Source organism: Rhea pennata, chromosome 10 (genome assembly GCF_028389875.1).
Source record: "Rhea pennata isolate bPtePen1 chromosome 10, bPtePen1.pri, whole genome shotgun sequence".
Taxonomy (NCBI): Eukaryota; Metazoa; Chordata; class Aves; order Rheiformes; family Rheidae; genus Rhea; species Rhea pennata.
In genome coordinates, this window is record NC_084672.1 from 23,976,927 (window position 1) to 24,001,413 (window position 24,487).

The 24,487-nt window shown below is 45.4% G+C and overlaps 2 protein-coding genes across 3 annotated transcripts in view; one reads left to right on the plus strand and one right to left on the minus strand.

Moving 5' to 3' along the window:
* Positions 1-1,588: 1,588 nt before the first annotated feature.
* Positions 1,589-3,618, minus strand: PCLAF (PCNA clamp associated factor). Its single transcript, XM_062583941.1, has 4 exons — positions 3,576-3,618; positions 3,421-3,498; positions 3,192-3,336; positions 1,589-1,855 (listed from the first exon to the last, which is right to left on the minus strand). The coding sequence occupies exons 1-4, from the start codon at positions 3,616-3,618 to the stop codon at positions 1,798-1,800; spliced, it is 324 nt and encodes a 107-aa protein (XP_062439925.1). The 3' UTR covers positions 1,589-1,797.
* Positions 3,619-5,206: 1,588 nt separating this feature from the next.
* TRIP4 (thyroid hormone receptor interactor 4) overlaps positions 5,207-24,487 on the plus strand; it is a 34,306-nt gene continuing 15,025 nt past the window's right edge. For both annotated transcript variants that reach the window (XM_062583574.1, XM_062583575.1), the window contains exons 1-11: positions 5,207-5,304; positions 6,250-6,416; positions 6,659-6,795; positions 10,120-10,353; positions 11,527-11,605; positions 13,469-13,598; positions 14,126-14,341; positions 14,833-14,959; positions 15,603-15,790; positions 16,976-17,100; positions 18,290-18,381. In XM_062583574.1, coding sequence (XP_062439558.1) covers positions 5,219-5,304; positions 6,250-6,416; positions 6,659-6,795; positions 10,120-10,353; positions 11,527-11,605; positions 13,469-13,598; positions 14,126-14,341; positions 14,833-14,959; positions 15,603-15,790; positions 16,976-17,100; positions 18,290-18,381 — 1,581 coding nt within the window. In that variant the 5' untranslated portion in view covers positions 5,207-5,218. The remainder of the gene's footprint in view (positions 5,305-6,249; positions 6,417-6,658; positions 6,796-10,119; positions 10,354-11,526; positions 11,606-13,468; positions 13,599-14,125; positions 14,342-14,832; positions 14,960-15,602; positions 15,791-16,975; positions 17,101-18,289; positions 18,382-24,487) is intronic.

Sequence of the window (24,487 nt, forward strand, 5' to 3'; positions counted from 1 at the left end):
TGCAGGCAAGTATTTTCGACACAGTGGGAATTCTTCCTTTGCCAGAAAGTGTCAAGAAGCCCCTGCCCCTCAGCTCTCAAGCCTGTGTCTTTGTCTTAGTGCTCCAGTTACAAGTCTGCCTGAATAAAATTGATCCCCCCCCAAAAAAAAAAGTCACTCCACATTTACAAATGGTACATGCAGAAATAACTAAGATCTTCCCAGCCTCCTTGCACTAAGGGACAAAATACATGCTTTTCAATTCAAAGTGCAAGCTCATCCACTTCCTCTATCAAACACAGACCAAATGATTTGCTACAGTAGATGCAGACAATCATCTAGCTACTGAACACTGTCTGTTCAGTGGTTTTATTTTACTAGCACTTTGCCTCAGTTCCCTAGAAAAGCCCATTATAAAACAAAAGTTTTGTTATTTTGCATGATAATCAAGCTGAAGTAGCCCGAGGTTTTTACAAGACATTATCACAAGCTTAATTTACAGCAACCCTTTAATTTACATCACTATTTTCTTTAAATTTCCACTACAGATAAAGGAATTTTTTTACTTGCTACTTATCATTCAGACTATTTGCATTGTCTGCAACATTCCTCCTTTTCTTTATTTGCAGGCATTTAGGAAGAAGCAGGCTTGTCAGCTTTTAGATAGTGCTTACGCTAACCCCTTTCACCATGGCAAATGCAACAAACTGATCTATTAAAGCCACCATTAAATTATGCTCATGCGCATACACTCACCTTTCCACCAGCAAGCACAAGCTCAGTGATGCTATGATGATTCCTCGTGCTTCTAAGGAACAACAGAAGCAGAATTCAAGAGAGCAAAACTTACTGTTTCTTGCCCACAAGACCTCACTCACTGTCCCATAAAATACCCAAGAAGCTGTGTGGCAGCCTCAACACATTCAGGGTAACAAGTTTTATTTATTTTTAGCTTCCTCCCCCGGCTTTCAGGTTGTTGATTCATTGAAATAATCTGATTTGTTTTAATTAAGCTTCACCTCGAACTTTCATGGACTTAAGACAACTTTGTGTAAAAGGTTAAAAGGAACTCATTTTCCCTCAACGACCCGAGAATGGGCCTCTTCACACCAACACCTTGCAGCATCCTGCTCTAGTTAAGAGTCAGCTCCTCTTAAGCTCAGTACCTTGTTCTCCTTCATTAGATACTCTTTTTTTAGCATGACTGTTTTAGCATTTCCCTTCAGTATTTTGAGGCTCTGGCCCCAACCGCAAGCCTTCTCCCTGCTGCTTTCCAATGCCAGGCACGTACAATGTTTATACACCAGATGTTAACAAGTGACAAGTCCCATCCCACCTCACCATTACTTTTGCAAATCCAGCTTTCCCATCTTTGGGAAAAGGAGACGAGTTTTTAGTTCAATAAAGACTCAATACAGATGTATTTTCCGGATGCTTGTGTAATAGAAAAATGACAATTTGCTTTATAAAGCAGAGCACAAACATGGGGCAAGTCTTGGACAAGCCAAAAAACAAAAAACAAACAAAAAAAACCAAACAAAAGATGAAAACAGCATAATATGCAGGAGTCATGGAAGGAGTCAAGGAAACCAAAATAAAAAGTGCTTTATACTGAATGCTAAGCTTCAGAAAGTATATATTAACTCTATCATAATTTTCTTGCAGCCTCTCAAATTTAGATTTGAATATTACTTAATAAAAAGCTTTTAGTTCTATGCAATAGCTGAACATAAGCGTAAAAAAATATACGACTGTATCAAGACCAACTCAAGTATAGGAGATGTGCAGTTAATTATTAAAGCCAGGCTAGGACCATAACTACTCTTCTTCAGAGGATGTGCCATCTTCCGTAGGATCTGGTGGCAGGGGCCGAGCTCTGTGAAAAGTGATTTCAATTCAAAAGAGTTAGCAGAACTCAACTGTTGTTTGAAAGGATCCAGTAAACAGAGGCCTTTTACTAGGGGTTAAGTGACCTAAACAACTTCAATTAGCCCCAGACTCATTCTTGCACTCTGACTTGAGACAACAGGATCCTTTGAACTGATATAAAAGCTATTTTATCGTAGGCATTAGAAACCCAGATTACACAGGACATGCCTACCTCTCAAATAGTAAAGACTACTTCAGTGTGGAAGGAATTTTACACTGATACAATCCTCGGTCATTCTCTGTTAAGCTGTATTTCCTTCTCTAACCAGAGGGCGACATGCAGGTTCCACATCGTTTCCAGGAAGCTGAAAATGTAACTCTGATTTCAGGCCCGAGCTTCAACCTGACTAACTAACTTACCTGTATGACAGGGGGAAAAGAATAACAAAAAAAAATAAGTTGTACAGTTAAGTAAGTAGAGCTGTTGCTTCTTTCAGAACATCCGGGAAAGATGCAAATTGGTTTAGATGGAGACAGCTCTTTAGTATTATCACTCCCTTGTCCTTATTCAGCCAAACAATCTTAAATGGAAGAGATGAATGTTTAGCAGCATTACAGTACACATCTTTCATTTCTCCAAGAGGCAGGATGGAAGTCTTTTTGTTTGGTTGCTTTGCAGGGCCTTCAAGACAATTCAGGACTACTTCTTAACGGGGTCTCCACAACAATTTAGAGTTATCCATATTTGGTGTTAAAAAAAAAAAGAAAAAAGCAATTCTTTAAGAAAATAATAGAGTCTCTGTAAGACAATGTTTCACACTGCTATGTTTTTAGCCAATAGTACTGACTACGGGTTTATCTTTGAAGTATCAGCTAGGTAGAGCAATTCAGTTTGTAAAATACCGAACTTGCTAGCAGTCCTCAAAGCTTTCCTGAAACAGAGACGACAGCTACACAGAGTTATGTTGCTGTTTTCTTCTACGCAAGTGAAGCATGTCCGAGCCCAGACAATTTGCCTAACCTCCCACGGAGAATTTGCCTAACCTCCCAGCTACTGCACCCCTTCCCCCCTCCCTCCTTTTTTTTTTTTTTTTGTTTGTTTGTTTGTTTTACTGCAGCCTGCGAGGTCAGTAGAAGCTGGACCTGCCAGGAGAGGCTGCTAGGGGGGAAGCACCGCCTCTGCGAGGACTGGGAGGTTATCACAGACATGCCCTCAATTTTTCCAGGGCTCCCGTGCTCCTTCGGTGGCTGTCAGGGCAGCTGAGAGCCAGCCGCGGCGGGCTGTGGTGCAGGGCTGCGCTGCCCCCCCCACCCCCCGGGCTCCCCCCGGCCCCGGCACTCACCGCCCCGTCCCGCTGCTCCCCGCCGCCTCACCGCCCGGTGCCTGGTTCTCCTTCTGCGGCCGCCGCAGGAACTCCCCGATGCCCCTCTGCCAGGCGGGCGTCGGCCTCACGCACACCGGGTTGCCCCCCGCGTAGCGGCTCTCGGCTGCGGGGACAGTGGCCGTTAGCGCCGCCGCCGCCCCTCCCCCCTCACCTCACCTCACCTCACCGCTCCCCCCCCCCGCCTCACCTCTCTTGGCGGGCGGCAGCGGCCGCGCGTTGACGCTGCTGGAGCCCAGCACCTTCCGGGGAGCCCGGGCGGCCACCACTGCAAGCACAACGGAGCGGTTAACGAGCGGCGGAGGTGGCGGCGGCGGGACCCCGGCAGCCTCGCCCCCGCCGCACCTTTCCGGTAGGTCCCGCCGCAGTCCGCCTTGGTGCGCACCATGCTGACAGGAGCGGAGCGGAGCGGAGCGGCCGCGGCGGGAAACGGCCGCCGCGCGCGGGCCGCCCCTATTGGCCGGCCGCGCGCCCGATCCCGCCAATGGGAGCGCGCAGGGCGCCGCGCGCGCGCCCGCCCGCCGTGGAAGGGCCGCGGCGTCGCGCCCGGCTCGGCCCGGCTCGGCTCGGCCCGGTCCGCGCATTCCGTCCTTTTCCAACAGTTATTGCTCTCTTTATCTTAAAATTCCTTTTAATGTTTATTTTCATGTGCATCTTTCTTTCATGTTTATCCACCTGCTCTTCATTATGTTGCCAAAAGCACCGAGCGATTTGAAAGGTGTCAATAGCAACATATATATCTGATAAATACATTAACGGGCGCTGCCTGTGTCACAGGCCCTGTCCCTAGGCGGGCACGGGCCCATCTTTGGCCTTGCTTCCTTCCTCTGCACAACCCCGCCAGGTCGGGCCTTTATGGCCCAACATGAGCACGCCCACGTCGGCGGAGGTGGCCCAGACAGATTCCTCCGAGGCACCAGAATTGCTGCCGAGGGAAATATTCTCTCTTCCCTGCAGCCTATGCAGACCGGGGAGCTGTGGGTTTTCTTTCACACAAGCTTGCACCATTTCTGCCCCCTGAGTTCAGAGAAGTCTTAGGCTCCTTTTGAACAAGATCTAGATCCACAGCTTTCTGATGATGAAGGACAAATTGAAGGGTCAGCGCTGTGTTGATGGGGGCAGAAGGCAACTCAGGGTGCCCACCCTGTATCCAGCCCCCCTCCTCCCTGCCCAGCACAGCCTTGTCCCTCCCATCCAGGCCTGGGGAAGATGATCAGCGGCGGCAGGAGCTGCTGGCCAGACCCCACTTTCACGGCAGAGCCAGAGAAATTGCTGAGGAAGGAACAAAAAAAACTAAAACTGACCTTTTCTGCTCCTTATCCAGGAGCCAGAGCTGGAAGCTGCCATCCAGCAGGTGCCTATGCTGTGGCTGCCTCCCCAGCCACTTTCCTGTGGAGTCCGTGCCAGCTGCTGGGAGCCTTTGTGTGTGAGCAAGGCAAGCTGAAGGCCTCCAAGCCTCCAACTCGACTCTTCTCTTTCCTTTCCTGTTTTGTCAGCATTTGAGGCCAGGTTATCTGCATTTCTTTGGTTTCCCTGTAGGCCTTGGCAGTGAGGGTTTCCCTGGGCGGAGCTGGTGTGCCTGAAAGCTCACCTTCAGAGCAGAGCTGTGCCCTGGTAAGGCAGCAGCGTCGGCGATGACAGATTGCTGGCTGATGCCTTCCCGCTTCGGAGGCAGGGTGCACTGAGGCGCAATGGCCTCGCCTGCAGCACAGCACCCCGTTGTAGGCAGAGGGGACCTTGATTCGGTCCTGGGAGCAGTCTGGCTCGAGGGCCAAAACTACAGGAGGATTAACTTTGGGGGAATCGGGTCTGTCTGTTCAGTCAATCAATCTCCCCCCCCCAAAAAAAAAAAAAAAAAAAAAAGAAGAAGAAAAGAAAAACTAACCGGCTGCGCTCTGCGCCCCGCCGGAACGGGCGCGCCGCGGCCGCGTTTCCGAGGGGAGCGGGCCGCCGCGGTGCGCCGCCCTTTGCCTTCCCCCGCGCGCAACATGGCGGCTCCCAGCCCGCTCCTGGACTGGTGCGTCCAGCACCTCCGCGGCGACTTCGGGCTGGACGTGGGCGAGGAGGTCGTGCGGTGAGCGGGGCCGGAGGGGCGCGGGGAGGCTCCCCCTGCCTGGCCCGGGCGGCACGGGGCTGCTCTGGCCCGCCCTGGCGGGGCCCTGCGGGAGCCATGGAAGGCCTCACTGAGCGCCGGGACGCGCCGCCCGCGCCCCAGCGGGTCCCTCCGTCCCCTGCCATGATGCGGGGGGCACTCGGGCTCCTTCAGGCGCAGCTCGGGTGCCTTCGGGCCGCCCCTTGGGGCTTCTCTTTCTCCCTGCATCACCTTCGCTCAGGGTGCCCTGGGTAACCTAAACTGGAAACGCTGGATTTGGAGTGCATTTTGGACTGTCGTCGGGGGTGCCGCTCGCAAGACGAGGGCTCCTTCTTCCTCCACGCATCGGGGACCCTGGGGACAGCCCCTGGCATCTCCGCGCCTTGCCCGGTCCCTCCTGCTGGCTCCCTGTGAGGGGACCACAAGAGGGGCCTATGTGAAGCACTTGGACTGTGCAGGGTAGGAGACGGCCGGGAGGGGTGTTACGTGGCTATAGATAGGTGAAGAAAGGCACACAGCTATTTCTGTGTATTTAAAGCAGAAACCCCTCATGGGCTTAGGTTTATTGTTAGATTTTTAAATTATGTGAGGGAAGCATGGAGCTCAGTGTGGGGTTTTTAGCATGTGGCAGAATTGACAGCAGGAACGTCACTGTGCCTAGGAACAGGGTAAGAAAGATGGTTTACCTTTTTTTTTTTTTTTTTTTTTTTTTCCCAGTGAAAGAGCAACAAGAGATTTCTCAAAGCGTGCCTGTCTCTGAATTTCTCTTAGAAAATTCCTTCCTTCCCGTGGTCTCTTCAGCAGCCTGAAGGGGAAGGTGCAGGAGATTAGTTGCACTAGTCGCGTGTGTTTGCAATTAGACTGTTGGTTTCCTGAGAGCAAAAGCCCTGTTACCCATTCCCTCTCCCCCATGCTGTCTTCCTGCAGGTACATCTTGTCAATAACAAACGAGGATGAGATCCGGGAGTACATCATTGACCTCATTCAGGGGACTGACGGGAAGAAGAGCCGGTTTGTAGAAGAACTGCTGGCCAGGTGGCGGAAATCCTTTCAGCTGCCTTCTGAGCCTTTACCAGTGTATCGGAAAAAGGATGGTGAGTGGTCCTGAGAGGAAGGAATTAAAGTATCAGATAAGCTCATCTCAGTTGTTCTGTTTGTAGACAGTTATAGGGCTCTGAAGAACCTGGGGATAGTCCTGTTTCTGTATGTCATGAGATGTGTAGGTCATGAGAGTTTAAAGCCAGTTTTCATTTGCCAGCTGGATGCAAGAGTTCAGGGACATCTTTCTCTTGCTGGTAGTTACCAAGGCTTTCTTTGTGGTTACGCACTCTTCTAGAGACTTTGGAAGCGCCTCGGGCTGGAGACCAGGCAAAAAAGGGTAAACGCAAAGGAAGGAACAAACAGGAAACACCTGCATATGCTGAGCCAAGTGTTCACGCAGAGGAAGTAAAAACCCCCCTTGACCTGGCCAAGGTGAGTGTATTTGGCACTTGAAAGCAGAGAAACCGCTGGAGTGTTGAGTGACTTTGTGGGTCAGTGAATCTTCAGGACAGATTATGAACTTAGCTTGGAGCAAGAGCTAATATCAAGTACTCTAACAAAATAAGTGATTGAAAATGGAGATAAGCTTTCAGAGATATGAATCCTTTGTTATTGGAATCCTGATGAAAGCAATTAGGTACTTGAAAGCACATTGTGTTTTCTGGCTACATCATTGTGTCTAAGAAATACTTACCTTTCCAGTCAAACCTTGTCCTACTTACATTCTTTAGCATCTTACCTATAGCAGTGCTTCTGTAAGATACATGTGGCTTGCTAGCAAGAGACCTTTCTTCACTAATAAACAGCATTTAACCTGGCAGCCGTGAGCTATAACCTGAGCAAGTGCTTTGGCAGCTGTTGGGATGGATGAGAGTTGTATGATGTAAGAGCATCGCCAGCAAGTGGTACAGTAGCCCAGTTGCAATGACAGGGGCAGCTGTTTCCATACACCGGTGCTGTTCAAAGCTGACAGGAGATTTGGGCAGACAGTGCTCATGTTGTGTGTGTGCAGGAGTCTTCACTACTGTGGGGTAAATGACAAACCTAGGAATGGGGAGAAAAGTTGTGTATGTTTGTATCTGTAATGGAGAGTAGAATATCAATCATCAAGTAGTGAATATGTCAAAGCAGATTTTACTCCCTCTAAAAAAGCTTGAATGAGAGAGTGCACAGTGAAAATAGATGTTACAATTAGTAATAGCAGGTATTTCTTTAAATCAGAGTTGAGAAGGTTGTGGAATTAATAAAGCCAGCATGTGGGTGAAATGTTCCTATGTGCTCTATTCAAAACCTTTCGGTCATGCTGAATAAAGCTTTAATTGGCAATTGAAATATTGCAGGCTGCCAGGCTTCTGCTGCTTCAGAGAAAAGGCCTTGAACGCTAGATAGAGGACTCTGAAGAGCTGCAGCTAGTGCATTTTCACTGGGCTTCAGATTTGGTTTGGTGCTCTGATTTGGCTATTTCTCTCCCCTGCTCAGCTCCACTTCTGAATCCTTAGTTTTGAGATTTAGATGTTGTTGAATCCTGTAAACAAAATTTCTTGAAGTACACACAAATAATTTGAACTCCAATGAAAGAGAACAGAAACACTAAAAAACAGGAAATCCAGCTGTTTCCAAGCAGCACAGTGCCACGCAGCAAACATTAGTTGCTTTCTTTATGCTTTTCTTTTATAGTTGACTAATGCCTTTTCTTTAGCAGTCCTGCTTTCAATTCAGCAGAACTGAGCGCGTCAGTAAGCACATCAGGTATGAGGATATTTGCTGTTAAACATTGTTGTAATTCCCTGGACTGAATTTCTGGATTTTGTTTTTTGTATGTTGGGTTTTGACCCTGAGCTTTACAGCTTACTTGCTGAGAACCCAAGCTCCTTGCTTACATACTGATCCAGCTGCAGAACGGTGGCTCCAGTTTGTATCAAGTATAGCAGATAATTGCTATCTGAAGTGTAGGAGCGTGCTCTGCAAAAACAGGTGTGTGAATGTGCAGTGTGCCTGATTTACGTTAGACTTGCAGTGGATTCCTTCATGCTGTAAACATCAACTGTACTGCACATCCGGAAATTAAGTTCCACCATTTATCCAGGTGCATCTCTGACGTGGAGTCACTGCATAACATCTAAATTCTAAAAGTCAGGTTTGCACCTGGATAAATTGTGGAAATTAGAGTTACGGTTTTAAATTGAGGATTTTGTACTAGAGAAGCTGCAAATGCTTCAAGTGTTTTTAAAGGCAATTGTCTGAAAGGTAAAAGAACGCATTCTTGAAACTAAAGGGTCAAAATGAACAGTTACGTGCTGTTTCATTGGAGTTGTCTTTTAACCTAATAAAACCACTGAAAAACCTTTGCCAAGATTTGCTAATCAAGGTCACTTGATCCATTTTTGTTCTTTCCTGACCATAGCGTTTGGATTTTGTTGTGGTAATAAAGCCAGCTGGGCACAGCTAGGGGAACTGGAAAGGCTGTGCCTGCTTGTTGCTAAACCAGTAGCCTGATGCTATTGAGAAGAGAGCATGAGCCAAGCTGGTGAAAACAACTGCCACTATATAGCACCATCACTGAGAAAAGGAATGTGGGAGGACACTGGGAGCTAGAAGCGGTGCTAACTGGGCTGAGAGTCAGGGAGCTGAAGCAATCTTTTAGCATACAGCAACCAGAGAAAACGAGTTGTTTTTCTGTAGTGAATCAAGATAGGTTTTCTGGGAAAGAGATTCTTAGAAATCCTCTTCTGTTCTATATGAGAGAGAGTCTCTGCAGAGGAGAGGCAAAAAAAAGCTGTCCTTGCGCTGCAAGAGGGTTTTCAGGTGTGTCACGGATAGGACAAGTAAAAGGTGGAGAGTACGTTTGTATTGGAGTGATGCTTGCTGAAACAGCTAAGGGTAATAAGTCTTAGCTTTTCTTGGTCATGGCTGGTGTGCAGTTCACGGTTGAAAGCAGTCTCATCTAGTGTTATGAGATGGGTTTGTGCCTGGAGTGTGTTGTGCTTACTTTCAAAGCACCAGTTTTTGAGCATTGCCAGAGAAATAGTGTCAGGCTCAAGATGGCTTTGGTCTGTCCCTCTGGAGCGATTTCTGTGTTCTATGTTTGTTTTCTTTTTGCAATTAATTGTGTTCTATTTGTAATTAATTTCTCTATGTGATTCACATCTCAACTGATACCTACTGGAGATATCGGGGTGAGAGGGAACCCTTTGTTTCTTTGATCAGGATTCAAAGTCCCTCCCTTGGGGAGAAAACGGACAATTCTGCTGTTAGATGGTTAATACAACCATCATCCAAAATACCTTGCTCATTCCTGATGAGGGTTTCTCTGCCTCAGCTTAGTCCAAACCTTAGATATGCAACGCTCGATTGAAGCTAGAGAGGAGCCTTTGAGAGTAAGTCTGGGAGTCGCTGGGCTGCTGTTTGAAGCTGTTAAATATCAGTCGATAATACTTGTCCTGGAGACTGACAGCACTGCTACTACCTGGACCCAAGCAATTTCAGCTTACAGAGGCAGCAAGCATATCGAATGGATCTGCAACATCCTTTTGTCCTTGTTTTGTTTAGATTGCTTAGATCTTTCCTGGCAGTCCTAAGCTTGTCTTTCAGTTGTCTTGATTTGAATCTGGGGTCTGGTCCAAGTTTCATTCCAGTCGGGCGGAAGGATGAATGTTAGAGTCTCTCCAGCCTGTTCAAGGGTCGATGCTTTCTCTATTCTCCCCTGGCTGCTGCTGGGCAGCAGTGTGAATGCAGTTTGTTTCCTTTGCTTCTCAGGCACAGGAGACCGGCAGTGGAGTCAACAGCAGCAATAATTCCTCTAAGAAGAAGACCAAGTATGTCAACCTGTATACCAAGGAAGGACAAGACAAACTGGCCGTCCTGATCCCTGGGCGTCACACCTGCGAGTGCCTGGGCCAGAAGCACAAGCTCATCAACAACTGCTTGGTTTGTGGACGCATTGTCTGCGAGCAGGAGGGCTCTGGACCCTGCTTATTCTGTGGTGCACTGGTTAGTAATAAGATGGTTTTTGTTTTGCCGTGTTTAAATGCAGCATATTGTGCTGAGTGGTTTGAAATGGCCTGGGGCTGAAGTAGCCTCTTTGCTTCTCTTGTATCGAAGCTTCTGTGGTGAACTTCTCCAAGCTCTACAGCTGTGCAGGAAGGAGCCTGTACCACCTCTTTCTGAGGGAAGGAGAGATGATGCGGCTTTGAGTTAACTTTCTGCTTCTCTTGCGATGGACTGCATCAGAGAGAGGAGAGTTTTCCTGCATAATTTGCATCACTTTGGAGCTTATCTGATACATGGCACTGTCCTGTGGCTGTCCTGTGTACTGCACTGGTGCCCAAAGTCTGTGTGGGGCTTGAACAGGGGAGGCAACTCTGCCAGGGCCAATTGGCTGACTATTTCCTGAAGCGCTTGTGCTATGTGCGTTTGGAATATCTAGTACGTCCCTCATTTGTTTGAAAGGGCACTTTTTGGAGGAAGAAGGCAAGGAGAGGTATCACGCGATGTATTACAGGTACTCTCAGCATGCATGCACAGTCGTAGAGTCTTTGGCTTTGAAACCTTCAACAAAGATTTCCTTTTTCCATATGGTCATTAGCTGTTAATACACCTTTCAAAAATCATGTTCAAAATGAAGGACGCTGAATTTGGTTGCTTTTGTTATTATAGTTTTTCACTCTAAATTGATTTTTTTAAATTAAACATTCAAGTGGTATTTGTGCTCTGGACAAGATGGTGATTATAGGTTCAGTAAAGTTATCTTCAGGAGATCAAAAATCAAGCAGTTGGATGGAGAAAATATTTTAAATCAGACTGATAACTATTTTTAAAGACCTATTTAACTACAAGTGACTGACCAAGAGGAAGGACCTTTCTGTTAAACATTACTTATCCACTCAGAGGAATTCTGAGTGCATTCCTCATTGTTTGAGATCACCTAGCAGTGTGCTCACCAACAGAACCAAGAAAGACCAAGCTGTACATGGCTCATGGATTGTTTTTAGAAATGTAAGTAAAGAACAAGCTTTCAGGATTCACTCTGTGTAAATAACACAGAAAGAAACAAGGTGTGGACTATCTTGGCCATCTTTAACAGCTTGCCTTGAGCTGTTGTCTGAGGCTCCAAAGCTGGCCAACCACGTGATGTCCTTCCTAATCTTCATTTTATTTCCTTAGGTATGCACTAAAGAAGAGCAGGACATTCTTCAGCGGGACTCAAACAAGAGCCAGAAGTTGCTGAAGAAGCTCATGGCAGGTTAGTAGCAATTGTATTCCATTAATATAATGAATCCAATTGGTTATGCAGCAGCAGGAGCCCTATTTTACCCCACTGTGCTACACTTTGGACTTGCCCTGATGTTGTGTAAGATTGAGACTCTATGTGTTCTTGCCTGTAAGTTGTTTAGATGTGTTCATCTGAATTATAAAGAATTGTTGGCAAAGTCGAAAGGAAGCTCCTTCTGAGAAGCTGACACCTCAACATTTCTCTGAAATGTAAATTCCCAAGACAGTCTGTGAACTCTCTTTTCTTCAGACCTTACTGACCCACTTGTTCCTGTTCCTTCATGGTGTCTGTGACGGGTATTAAAAGGATAGCTAGGAAGCTGTCTCATTGTATCCTCTCAGTAAGCACTTGACAGCATTTCTGGAATTCAGTGGAGGTGATAACTGCAAGTGTCAAATGGCAGCATATAATTTGTGTACTCAGAAACCCCAAGGCTGCTCGTTAGGCTTTCCTGAATCAATCATATGAATTGGACCACTCTAGCAGTCCTTGAAAATTAGGGTAAGTCCGATGTGGAATATATGCAGTGGAAGATGAAGTGCTGCTATCTGATTTGCTGGGTCTATGGGGGTGTTGGTTAATTTTTCTAATGATTCTTCTTGTCTAACATTTATGTTTGGAGCTAAAAATAGGAACAGAGCCAAAGAAAGCAAAAGGAAATAATACCCAGTCTCTTAGTGAAGACCTGTGCATTATGGGGATGTTTGTCTAAGTTGAGTTGAATTATATCCAAGGTCACAGTGTTCTTGATTGAAAAGTAAACTTTGCTGAAGAACCAGGGGAGTATTTACTCTGGGTCTTGACGTCAACTTCTGTAGAGCTGCTGAGGTGCAGGGAGTCTTGTAGGTCCTTGAGCATAATAGCTGATCACAGAGTCAATCTGTGTATGCTCTCTCTGCAGAGATCCTGATGTACTTCAGGATCCCGTCTTCTTGGCCATTTATTGGTCTTCGTTTCTGCAGTGTCTTGCTCTCTGCATTATCTGTTTAAGTGAAAGCTGAAATATGGCTGGCTCCTTGTCTACGGAATGGAAAACTGGATCAGTAATAATAGAGGAGTACAGGCTTTTTTCCTTCTCTCAATTTAATCCGAGGCATTAGGCTGTGTGATGTCTTCTATGAAATACATTGATTTGTTCCACTGTGGGCTGTGATGCAAACAACTTTTTCCTTTTTTTCCATGTTTGTTTGGTTGATCTTTTGTTTTTTGTTTTTTGTTGCGTTTTTCCTGCTTCTTGCTCTCATGATAAAAAAACAGAGATTGCTGGGAATAGATTTCTCTGTCTCTCCCTATGGATAGTCTCAAGAACCTGCTGAGATATGTTGGGGAAGGATTTCATTTGTGAGAAGCTCATACAGCAGCAGATATGGGACTTGCTTTGTGCACCAGTGGCAGTTGTCAGTGATCTCTAGTGCCCTCCTTGACATCTTCAGTGTCTGTTTCTGGTGGTAACAATGGTTAGGAGATAATGGTTAGGCTTGTAGGAGAAGGCTTAAAGCCTGTGGTTGATGATGGGCAGACTGGATTGACCAAATTGTTAGGGAAAGGCAAAGGAGAATCAAAGAGCAAGGCTTTCTCTCTAAACACTTCCTAGTCATGGCCACTGTGATCGCCTGTTCATTTTTGAGGGAAGGAATCTGTAAAAGGGGTTAGAGGAGAAATTAAGACTTGGACTGGTTTAAAAGGGATACTAATCTTGGTGCAAGATACCTCTTTTAGGTCCTTCAATTATATTTGTTTCAGGGGATATTTCTACAGCCAGGCCCATCAAATTGGGATTTAAACAGCTGGCCTGTCTCATAAGATTGAGCTGTGATTTGTTTTATATTTCAGGTGCTGAAAGTTCAGGGAATTTGGAAGCTATAAGCAAGGACTTATTGCCTCGACAAGAAGCTAGACTCAAAGCAGGCCTAGAGATGGCTGTGAAACACAAAGACAAGTTGTTAGAATTTGACAGGACAAGGTAAGGTACTAGCTGAGACTATCATGAAATTAAATAAATTACCTGAGAGGCAAAGCTGCCTTAAACTGAAGTGTTACAGAGTTCCTTGTGAAACCTGGGCTGTAGCTACAGACACATTCCCATTGGAGTTTGGCTTTTACATTTACTAGAACAAGAGCCAAGATGTGGTGGTGAGAGGGAGGTATGTGGACCATGGTTCCTGCAGCCTGTAGTTGTGTTTTCCAATCCTAAATTAGGGAAGGGCCCTTTCGTGGTGGAAGGGGAGCAGAATCCCTGAAGCTGTCCCTATGCCAAGCTGGGACCTGTGGGCTGCATAGGATGCGCTCCACATTGAAGATGGGAGCAGATGGGATCTGTGTCAGGCTGCTGCATGGCTCTCAAATGGGTCCCATTTGGATGTCCTTGCTTTGTGTCCCTGACAACCTAGCTCTCTGGAGAGAATGGGAAGGAGGCAGGGCTGGGCCAGGCAGTGCTGTGTGACTGTCCCTCTATGCTGGTCTCCTACCATTGCGGTTGTTTCTGGCCAGTGTGCGTCGAACCCAGGTCATCGACGATGAATCAGATTACTTCGCTACAGACTCGAACCAGTGGCTTTCCAAGCAAGAAAGGGAGGCCCTCCAGAAGAGAGAGCAGGAACTGCGGGAACTGCGCCATGCTTCTCGGCTTGCCAAAAAGATCACCATAGACTTTGCTGGCAGGCAGATCCTGGAGGAGGATAACAGCATGGCTGAATACCACAGCAAGTGAGTACTGGCAGTGCAGAGCCATGCCCAAGAGCAGGGAGACGAAAATGATTGCTGATGGTGGCCTGTCTGCATTTGGGACAGCAAATGTAAGGCTGAGCAAGCTTTTCTTCCTTAAGGGTCTTTGTGGGTTGCAACATATCTCTTCCAGCACAACTCTGCTGAGATCCCTCCTACGCCCACCTATGTGAGACTGGTATGGAGTTGCATTAGCTGGCACGTCTGTTAAACATAAAGCTGCGCTGGAATGAGATATTGCAGAACGGCTGTATCAACAGAACCAATTCATATCAAATTCAAACCAAGCTGAGTTTCTGTAGTAGATAAGAGCAACTGTTCAAACTGGAAATTGGACTGAGCAAAGAAATCATCTAGTTAGGGAAGATGGTAAAAAAAGAAAATGCTGTGGGTTGGAAGTGTTTGAGAATGGAGGAGGTAGACATTGCCAGAGGGGAACAGGGTATTTTCATGAGTCTCGTTTATGCTTGCAGACTGGATGAAACCATTGAAGCCATTAATTGTGGCACACTGGGCAAGCCAGTTGGGAGCGCAGAAGCCATGACGACTATGAGTTCTAGCGTTTTAGTGAACCCTCATCTTCTTCAGCCTGCGCCTTTGGTCAGTACAGCTTGAGTGATTTATCCCAGAATAATGACTAACTTGGGAAGAGCTGGGCTTAAGAACTGTGAGTTTTAGCATGTCTGTAGTACCCCTGTCCTCCCCTGTGTCATGGAGATCTTCATTAGCTGTCTGAGCTGGAGACAGAGGAAGTTTGTCAATGCCTTGCCTCTGTTCCTTACTCTTTGGAGGTTTAGCCTATTTGGGTTTTGGTTTCCTGCCTCCTTTTCAGAAACCTCTGAAATGCTTAGCATGCACCAAGCACACTGTGGTTAAAATGGAATTGCACAAGTGCAATTGCTGTGTTTTGGATGTCGACAGCTGTGAATATGCTTTGAACATTGTATCTGCCTGTGAATGCTTTGGGAGACCAGTATATAGTTTTATTTTTTGAACGCGCCAAAGCTCAGCTACTGATTTAAAGGGAGAGCTGCAGAGTGGATTCACTGCCTTGCTTTTATTCCTGTGAAAGTATGGGCTGTAAGCACAGCATTCTGCTTGCAAGGAAGAAAGAGTAGAGTGATCTCAATAAGAGTTGTGCCTATGTCCTTAAGGAAAGCTTCAAATAAGATTTGCACTTGATAAACATTGTTACTAGAGAGAAAGGCTAACTGTTTTCTTCTTTGTTTTGAATGCACTACAGTGGGTGGACCAAACTGGTTCGTTCCCACACAGGAAAGCCATCCATTCTACGGACATTGGAAATGAGTCTGGCTCAGAGAGGAGCAGGTTGCGTATTCAGGATCGAGAGTTGCAGGAAATCTCGGATGATGGTTGGTGCCTCAGCATGCACCAGCCTTGGGCTTCCTTGCTTGTAAGAGGAATCAAAAGGTAAAGGAGTGACTTGAACTGTGGTTTACCCTGACCAGCTCTTGTTTCAGAGGTGAGATGGGAAGCTGTGTTCCTCAGAGGACCTCTGTGGACTCGATGACATTGTACAGTGACTGATACCTACTGATAGCTCCAAGTTTTTGCTATCTGTTGTTTCGTGGGCTTATCTATCATTCTAATTAAAAACGTTCCTTTCCTTGAGAGGGGAAAGCTGTGAAGGATGTGAGAAAACAAGAAACTACTTATCCTCATCCAGCGTACTGATCATTTGAGAAGCCTGTTTATTTCATGGAAGTAGCTAACCTGGAAGGTGCAAGCTTCTGCATGGTGGGTAGATTTAGAGAGAGTCTGAGACTTCTGCAAAAAAGTCAGGGCATACTCTTCTTGGAATTTCGAAGGTAAATAAGCTAAAAATGTCTCTTTGTCCATCGTAAAAGAGCCAACAATGGCACCAAGCTATTAAAAAAATTCTGTTCTACCACCTGCCCCCTCTAGGGGAGGATCGAGTTCTGAAGAGAAAGTCCTTCAGGCCAGCATCCCTGGCATATCAGTTCTCCTTTTTACTGTTAATAAAGAACAAAGCATCTTCTCTTCTTTAGCCTTTATTTTGCTTTCCTTCAAAGGATTCTTCTTTTTAGAGAGCAAGGTGGTTGGATTTTTTTTTGGTTTTGGATTTTTTTTGTTATGTCTCAGGCTAAAGATGCTGTAAATCTTAATCTGCAGTGCTTTTGCATCCAGGTGGTCTGAGGAGGCTGTCGTTGGATGCCTGGTGCATCTCTGAGAACTGCAGCTAATGATGGCTTCATAAGGATTTGTGGCCCTTTATTACTCCCTCGATTGCATGCTTACTGTGCATAGCTTTTTGAGCTTGTAAGTGAATTGTATGATCAGATTGTCCTACACGTATGTCCAAAATAATGTTTTATTTGCAGAGGATCTGTGTCCCATTTTGCTGTTGCATTAAAGCAGTGAGAACGTGCTTTGCTTGTGGCATTATTTCTTGCCCATCTCAGCTTCTCTCTGTAGTGCTGACATGCTGCCTGAGTTTATATACTGTATTCTTTCTTAAGGCAAAGCTTAGTAACAGAAATTATGTAGTATATTGGAAAATCTATAAACTGGAAATGTGTCCATGCAGGGTTTCTGAGGAGATTTAAGTTCTAAATTCTCCTTTGTTCTCTCTAGGGTGGAGGGCAGGACCTGGTACACATCTCATAGAGGGAGATTATGGATAGCAGCTACTGCTAAACGACCTTCCCCTCAGGAAATCTCTGAACTGGAGGCCACCTACAGAATGCTGCTCCGAAAAGGTGAACTTCTCTCCTTGGGCCTTTGTATTATTTGGTACACTGAGCCACGTAATGAGCAGTGTCAGAAAGCCAGCTCTGCTGAGCAGTTATTACTGCTTCTCTTTTTAACCTTCTGTCTGTTCTTGAAATTCTCTTCTTCCTGTCTACATTTCATCAGCTGTATGGGCACGGTGGCAGATTTTAACTCCATCCTTTTGCTGGTCAGATAGTCCAAGCACAAAACACTGGCAAATTGCACGTGGCTTCAGTGGTAACTTTTGTCAGCCCAGTGGTAACTGGGCTTAAGCAGCAAGATACTGAATGTGTGCTTCTGTGTGTGTGTGCATGTGAAGTGGCTTGGGTTTCAGTTTTACAGTGATGTTAAATGCTTTTTGTATATTCTGACCTTGTGCAAATCTGGAATGAAAAGCTGCAGGTTCCCATGAAGATGTTATTCTCTCTCGTGAGAGTTGGTGAATACTGGCTGCTGCCACACTGCACACCTGTTAGTACTGTATTTCTGCATATCACCCAACTTAAATGCCAAACAGCAGAATTGTCTGCTCCCTGATCAGAACAAGGAGCTCTTCCTGTGCTATATATTCTTCTCTCGGAAGCTGAGCAGAGGAAGGTATATAGAATTATTCATCAGCTTTCATCCTGTCATGGTGAAGATCCTAAGCCTCATACTGTTCTTGACCCTACTTTTTCCATTTGCTTTAATGTGCAAGTTTAGTTTGTGAAAACCTTCTGGTCTCTTCTGGTCTTCATGGACAGTTGGCTGTTGCTGCCTGTTGGTTAACAGGGCAGATTGGTCACTGCAGATCCCTGCTGAGTAGTCAAGCTGACATTAGTAAAATGGACCATAACAGTTTGGGAGCAGGGCACACTGATCAAAAACACCAGCCTTGCACAGACGAAGCTCGAGATTGTGTGAACAGGGCTGTGTACACCCTTTGCCTTTATCGTCATGCACGTGGCTGGCTTAAGTCAGATCCCTAGTGCCAGTGTCGCCTGGCAGTGTGTTCTGTCTTCAAACGTAGGAACAGAACTGCACGATGTTAAAATCGTTTCATGTTTTCTTGTGCCCCAAAAACTGGGAGAGCGCTAAGGGAGGGAAGCTTATATCCCTAACCAATGGCACCCAAATTGTGTAGGCCCCCAACTATGTACGTAGGCACACTTTTAAGATATTTTTCTTTTGATGCAGATGTGGAGTTTCCAAGTGATTATCCCTCAGGGTGCCTCCTAGGCTGTGTGGACATGATCGATTGTTTATCACAAGAGCAATTTAATGAGCAGGTGAGTACAGCAAATAAACCTTTAGAAGTTGGTATTAGCCCACAAACTTTTTAAAGTAGCATTTCTCACTTCATGTGGTGCTCTGGAGAAGACATTGAATAAAGATTTTAAAAGGCAAAGAGGAAAGACACTGATACCATATAGTGCTGTGTGACTAGCAAAAGAATGTGCCAGGAGAATGCATTCCAATAACGGTGGAAAGGAGCTGTGGACCAGTATTCATGGTCCCTTCTTTTCCATGGATGGTGGACCTAATCCACAGTCAGCCTTTTGCAGAGTAAGATAGTCTGGTTGAAACTAGTTTCTCACATAGTGTCAAACTTTTTTCAATAAGCTTGGTAAAATTGATGTTTAGGACTTGTATCTGTTTAACTAAGTTAACTCTGGCTTGGGAGACTATGCTGTAAGGACTCTTGACAGCCATTGCTTCCTTGGCGCATGTAGCACTGGAACGCGCTGGTTGTGCTGGACTGTGGAAGACAGGAAACTACAGCACATTAATGTTGTATTCCTGGTTTGCATCTTCCTTTTGCAAACCTGGGAGCTTACATCTCATCTGGATGTAACTTTGAGAGCAGTGATTGTTTCTCCCATAGAAACTTCATGGGGTCCAGAGAGAAAGAATTTCTGCAAATTTTTGCTCAGCCACGCAGCAAGTTTTGCTATCGCTAGCTATAATCAAGCCAACCTTCCTGTCTCAGGAGGTGAGATTCCTATCTCAGAATTCTCTGGATTAGGAAGTGTCAAACGTGTATTTAGTTGCTGTTGGAGAGTAGTGAACAACTCCTTAAGCACACCCAGAAGAGGAACTATGGGAAAAGGTGAGCACCCTCCCATCAGAAAGGATGAAGAGAAGTGAGACGGTGTTTGCAGAGACGTTGCGGTGCGCTTGAACAAGCAGTGGATCAAGACTTCCAAGGGAGTTAAGGGAGGCTTAAGTGGGCTCCTTGCTGAATGAGGCAGGTAATTTGGTGAGAAGGGACACAGATAAGGCTGAGGTACTCCATGCCTTCTTTGTGTCAGGCGTCACCAACAAGATCTCCCGGAGATCTTGCACTTAAAGGCAGGGTTCAAGGAGGAGAAGAACTACTAGTAGTGGAGGAGGATTGAGCCAGGAATCTTTTGAGAAAACTTAACCTATACAAGTGCATGGGAGCTGATGGGATGCATCCAAAAGTGCTGAGAGAGTTGGCAGATGTCTTTGTAAGACCACCTGTTTTTTAAAAAGGCTGTGGAGGTCGGAGGAGATCCCCAATGACTGGAGAAAGGCAACTATTACATCCATCTTTCAGAAGGGCAAGAAGGATGGCCCAGGGTACTTAAGCCAATCAGCTTCAGTTTGGTCCTTGAGAAATATATAGAGCAGTTCCTTTTGGAAGCCATTTTTGGGCATATGGAAGAGGAGATTGGGAACAGCCAGGGTGGGTTTACGTAGGGTTAGTCATGCCTGACTAACCTGATTAGCTTCTGTGATGAAAAGGTTAGAACAGTGAATTTCTTGCAGCAAGAGGGTAGAATATGAGCAGCAGAGGGAGCTTTGGGACTGGAATACAGCAAAATCTGCCAGAGTATTTAGCCTTTGTATGGGAGAAGGCTTAGGGAAAGAGGAAAGGACGCTGGGGCCAGTGCATTTTTTTTTTCTGTACCATCCATTGATTTCCAGTTTGATTTGAAATGAAGATTCTCTTCCTTCTTCCACTGTCTGTATTGGCACTGGTGGAAAATATGTCCTGATTGCTAACAAGTACTTTTCTCCTTCTGACAATTTCTCCTCTTCCTTTGTGGATATGTTCTTTAGATGTTGGTAAAATGGCTGTGACAGCTTCTTACAGTCTCGAATGTGAGCTGTAGATAACTACCTTTTAATCTTCCCATAGAGAAACCTCACAGCTCACTGTTCTCTGTAAATTCTTTCGACTTTGCTGACACCATTTGCCTGCAGTGGCACTTGGAAAAGAGTAGAGTATTCCAGGAGCACTTTTATCAGACCAATAGGCAAGAAATTTCCTTCTCTCAATGCCACAATGCCATGGCACATGCAGATTTAAATCCCATTGGCTTTTTGCTGCCCTTATGTTGCAAAATATGTGCAGTGCCAGCTCCGAAATCTGAAATAGGTCTCACTGGGAGTAGGAAATCCCTTTTGCTTATGCTTACAATTTAGCGCAGGTTCATCAGCAGCTAACACCAAAGCTGATTGCTAGCAGTGTAATCCAGCAATGTTTTTGTGTACAAAGAGTCCTCTTAGCTTCAGGGGGAGGAGGAGAGGAAGATGGAGTTTTCTACCTGTTTATGGCATACAAAAAACATTGACAATCTTCTGAAGACTTGCATTATATAGCAAAATAAGGTAATGGCTTGCAGCAACAGAGACCTCTTGGAGGTTAAGCCACCACAGAGCTCTTCTCAAGTGCTGTGCTTTGACTCATCCCTTTCTTCCTCACCAATTCTTATCTGAAGCTTCTACGTTTCAGGAAGAAGTCATTTCACAAGTGCTAGGTAAGCAAGTAGATGATAGGCGATACCAACAGTCTGAAATGAAATGGTTGCCTCTCTTGCTCCATGTCTTTTGATGGTGGCCCTGCATTTTTCAGCAGCCACAAAAGTTTGATTCTTGTGACCATTTTACCCATAGGCAAAGGACTTTTCCTGTTCTGTCTCCCATGACTTCTCTTTTATTTCTCTGTCCTTTTCATGCTGACATCCACTCCCTATTTAGTACTGTCGGCAGATTTTGTTTCCTTGCTGATTGCATCTTCTGTCAGATTGTTAATGAAGATATTAGTGGTGCCCTGCTGGTGTTTTTTATCATTGTCATTGTTTAATATTTTTTACAGTTGGACTCAAAAAGTAAAATCAAGCAATGATACCCTGTTTTGCTGAATGTTGCACAAACAGTAGAACCAACTCAGTGGCCTGAGAGTGTGCAGTATTACTGGGGACTAGGTTTTTTGTGTTATTACTGGATGTTATCCCTCTGACCTTGTGTAACCTCTTCGGTAGGGTCAGACTTGCAGCTCTCCCATTTTCACAGTATCTGAAGACTTACTGACTGTGTTGAGGTGATTTTCAGGACTGTGAAAGAGTGATGACAGAAGAGGGTCTTATATGCAGTAGCTGGCATGGGGCAGAGGAAGATTTTGTCTGAGAACAGGTGTTCTTGTGACTAAAATCAGCATCACATCAGCTGGCATTGCCCTATTCTGGATTGCGCTACTTACTGTATGGACTAGGTAAATCAGTTCCTCCGGGTCTCTTTTCCACATGTAAAATAAAGACGTGCTTCCCTGTCACCCCTGACATACATCTCATTTTATTGCTAAAAGCTGTGCTATGATAGAAGGTGCTTTCAGAGGACAAGTTATTACCTGGTAGGAAGGTCCCACCAAGATGCCGAGCGTAGCTTGCGTCGTTCACAAGGGAACGCAGCCAAAGCCGCTTTCTGAATTCAGCCTGCTGATGACAGCGGGTGGTTAGCTGCTGCCAGGCAATCCCTCTGTGTGGCTTTTAAATCTCTGTATTTCCAGTTAAGTTTAAGACATCCTGCACCTCCTTGGAGTGCGTTCTGGGCTCATTTCCTTCTGTTAGTGGCAGCCGCCCAAAAGCGCCGGTTCAGGTCAGAATGATCCCTTTGTTATGCTTTTCTGCGCTAAAGGTGACCTGGAAACTTTTCCCTGTCAAGATCTGAGCGTTGATGACTGCTTTTCCTTGCTCCGGGCTGATGTCACTGACACCTCGAGCGGAGCAAGGAGCTGCCTTTCTTTTCCTGCATTAGGTGTCAGTGACTTCATCAGTGGTAACTGGGGAAACATGGGATGGTGCAGGCAGGGCTTGGCAAGAGTCTAAAGCAAGCACAGAGCTATTTACATTTACGCTGTTTTAATGTGCTCTGAGGTCCGTGTTCATTTTGCTGATGATTTTGATCCGAAAGACTATTATTTTAACTGGAAAGAGTATTTCTGCTGCAGCTATTTTAGTAGTTGGTAGGTGTGTTTGGATCTATTTTGAATGCAAACACACACTGGTGCCTGGATGTAGCTATAATCTTGGATTGAAATATCAGGTAATTGTGTTTGTTGAGAGTGAAATGTTTATTTTTCACATCTAGGTGATCACTTAGTGTCCTAAATGTGTACAAGGGAGCATGTCTAAGTTATTTTTGTGCAACAAAATTGCAGCTATCCTTTAAATTGGCTCTATCTTTCCCTCTCATGGAAATTTAGGTTTAATCTCTTGTCCTCCTCTTCCCTCCTCAATGGAAATAACAATCCAAAAAATGAGACTTGGGTGCCAAGCATACAGGAATTGATTTAACTTCTCCAATTGGAAGGAAGGAACGAGGTAGTAATATCATATATCCAGAATCCAGAAAATGCCTTTTCAGATTATCTACAAATAAAGGAACAATAGCACACTAGTAATCTTTACCTAGGTAAGATGCTAACGAGAGAGAGAAAGGAACAGGAACATATATACTGAAGTGTACTTCGACAAACAGAGATTTAAGTATTAGTTTTTATGCATACCTTCTCCCCAAAGTAAGGGTTTCCTAGCACAGAGAGCAAGTGAGACAAATGCCCCTTGTGTAATGATGTGCCATTCTGCACATGTTGGCAGGCCACGTCTTTGTTCACCCCCCGCCCCCACCACCCAAAGGACGATTGCCTTCCAATTCCAGAGTCTTAGTTATTGCACCTCTACAAATGAATGATGTTTTAGCGAGCTTTTATGGTTTTGGAGACCAGATCAGATTTGCTGGAGGAAGTTTATCTAGGTGCCTGTTAATGATTGCAACCAATAGAAAGGCCTTTGAACTTTATGGGTCCCCGAATTGTCCTAAGCTGAATTTGTGTTTCCTGTGTAGCCTGAAACAAAATTGAGTGGTATTAGCATTAGTCTGGCTTGCAGGGACCTACAGGTGATGCATATCTGTATTCAGCTTCTCACTGTACTTCTTCCTTAAGGCATAAAGTACCTCCGGTTCTTGGTTACAGAAGTAAAGCAAAGTAGGTGTGCAGCTGGTTTGGATTATAGACGGTAAGAAATGGGAGAGTTTTTCCTTACGTGGAGCGCTTTGGTTTTCAACAGAGACTGTTCTAATACTCCAGCTGCTGTGCATAAGCCAGCAGGTTTACTGAGGCCACTGCTCAGTCTGTTAAGATGAAGGAGAGATTGTCACTTGATGATGATTAATTTAGGAATGCATTAACATGCCAAAGAAATCGAATGATAGAGGCTAGCTTGCCCTCTCCTCTGGTTTCATAGACCCTAGGGAAAAAATGAAGCCAAGGCTGAAGCATATGACTTAATTAATGATGACTGTGGACTTAGCCTCTGCTACCATTTTAGCAAACTAGTCAGTGATATGGGATTTTTTTTCTTTCAGATGTGGTCACTGGGACTTGCCTTCTTTTTGGTGTCTGTTTTTTTACTTTATCAAATCCTTGGTTTCAGGATTAACTGACCTCAAGTCTGGCTGCTGCTCAGGTGCCTCACATCCTGAGTTTCCAATTCTAGCTCGGCCAGGTTGAGCAGCGATCAAACTTTAGGTGGTGACCCTAAATGGCGAGGTAGATAGCAGGTCTGAAAGGCAACTGCTACAGTAGAAGTACTAGTGCCCAAGGACTATACTTGCTTAAGCTTTCATCAGCATGTCATTGATTTCATAACCCCAAACAGACCGGTTGTTTCGATGACTATCCAGGTTCTGTCACACGTTTGACTGCGAGAAATAGCACAGAGCTTGTGTGATTGAATCAATAGCTGGAACCAGCAGCCTGCCTCTGGTGTCACTCATCCTTGGGGAACAGCAGCAAGGATCATCGTGGGGAGTAGCGATTGCCAGAAGAAAGCAGAGCGGGGATGTGGATGCTCTTATCTGTACAGAGCTTTATTCACCAACGTTAGATTTTTCAAAGTTTGAATGATCTTGGCTACTTGCTGAGTTCTTCTATACTCCTTGCTTTGAAACTCTGATTTATGAAAGGACTTTATGAAGCTGATTGAAAATCTCTGACCGTTTCTAGCAGGGTGCAGGCACTCTGAGTTGCCGGAGCAGAAGCAGGTGCCTGGGTTTCCCCTCCTCCTGGTTGCCTCTTTCCTCCCT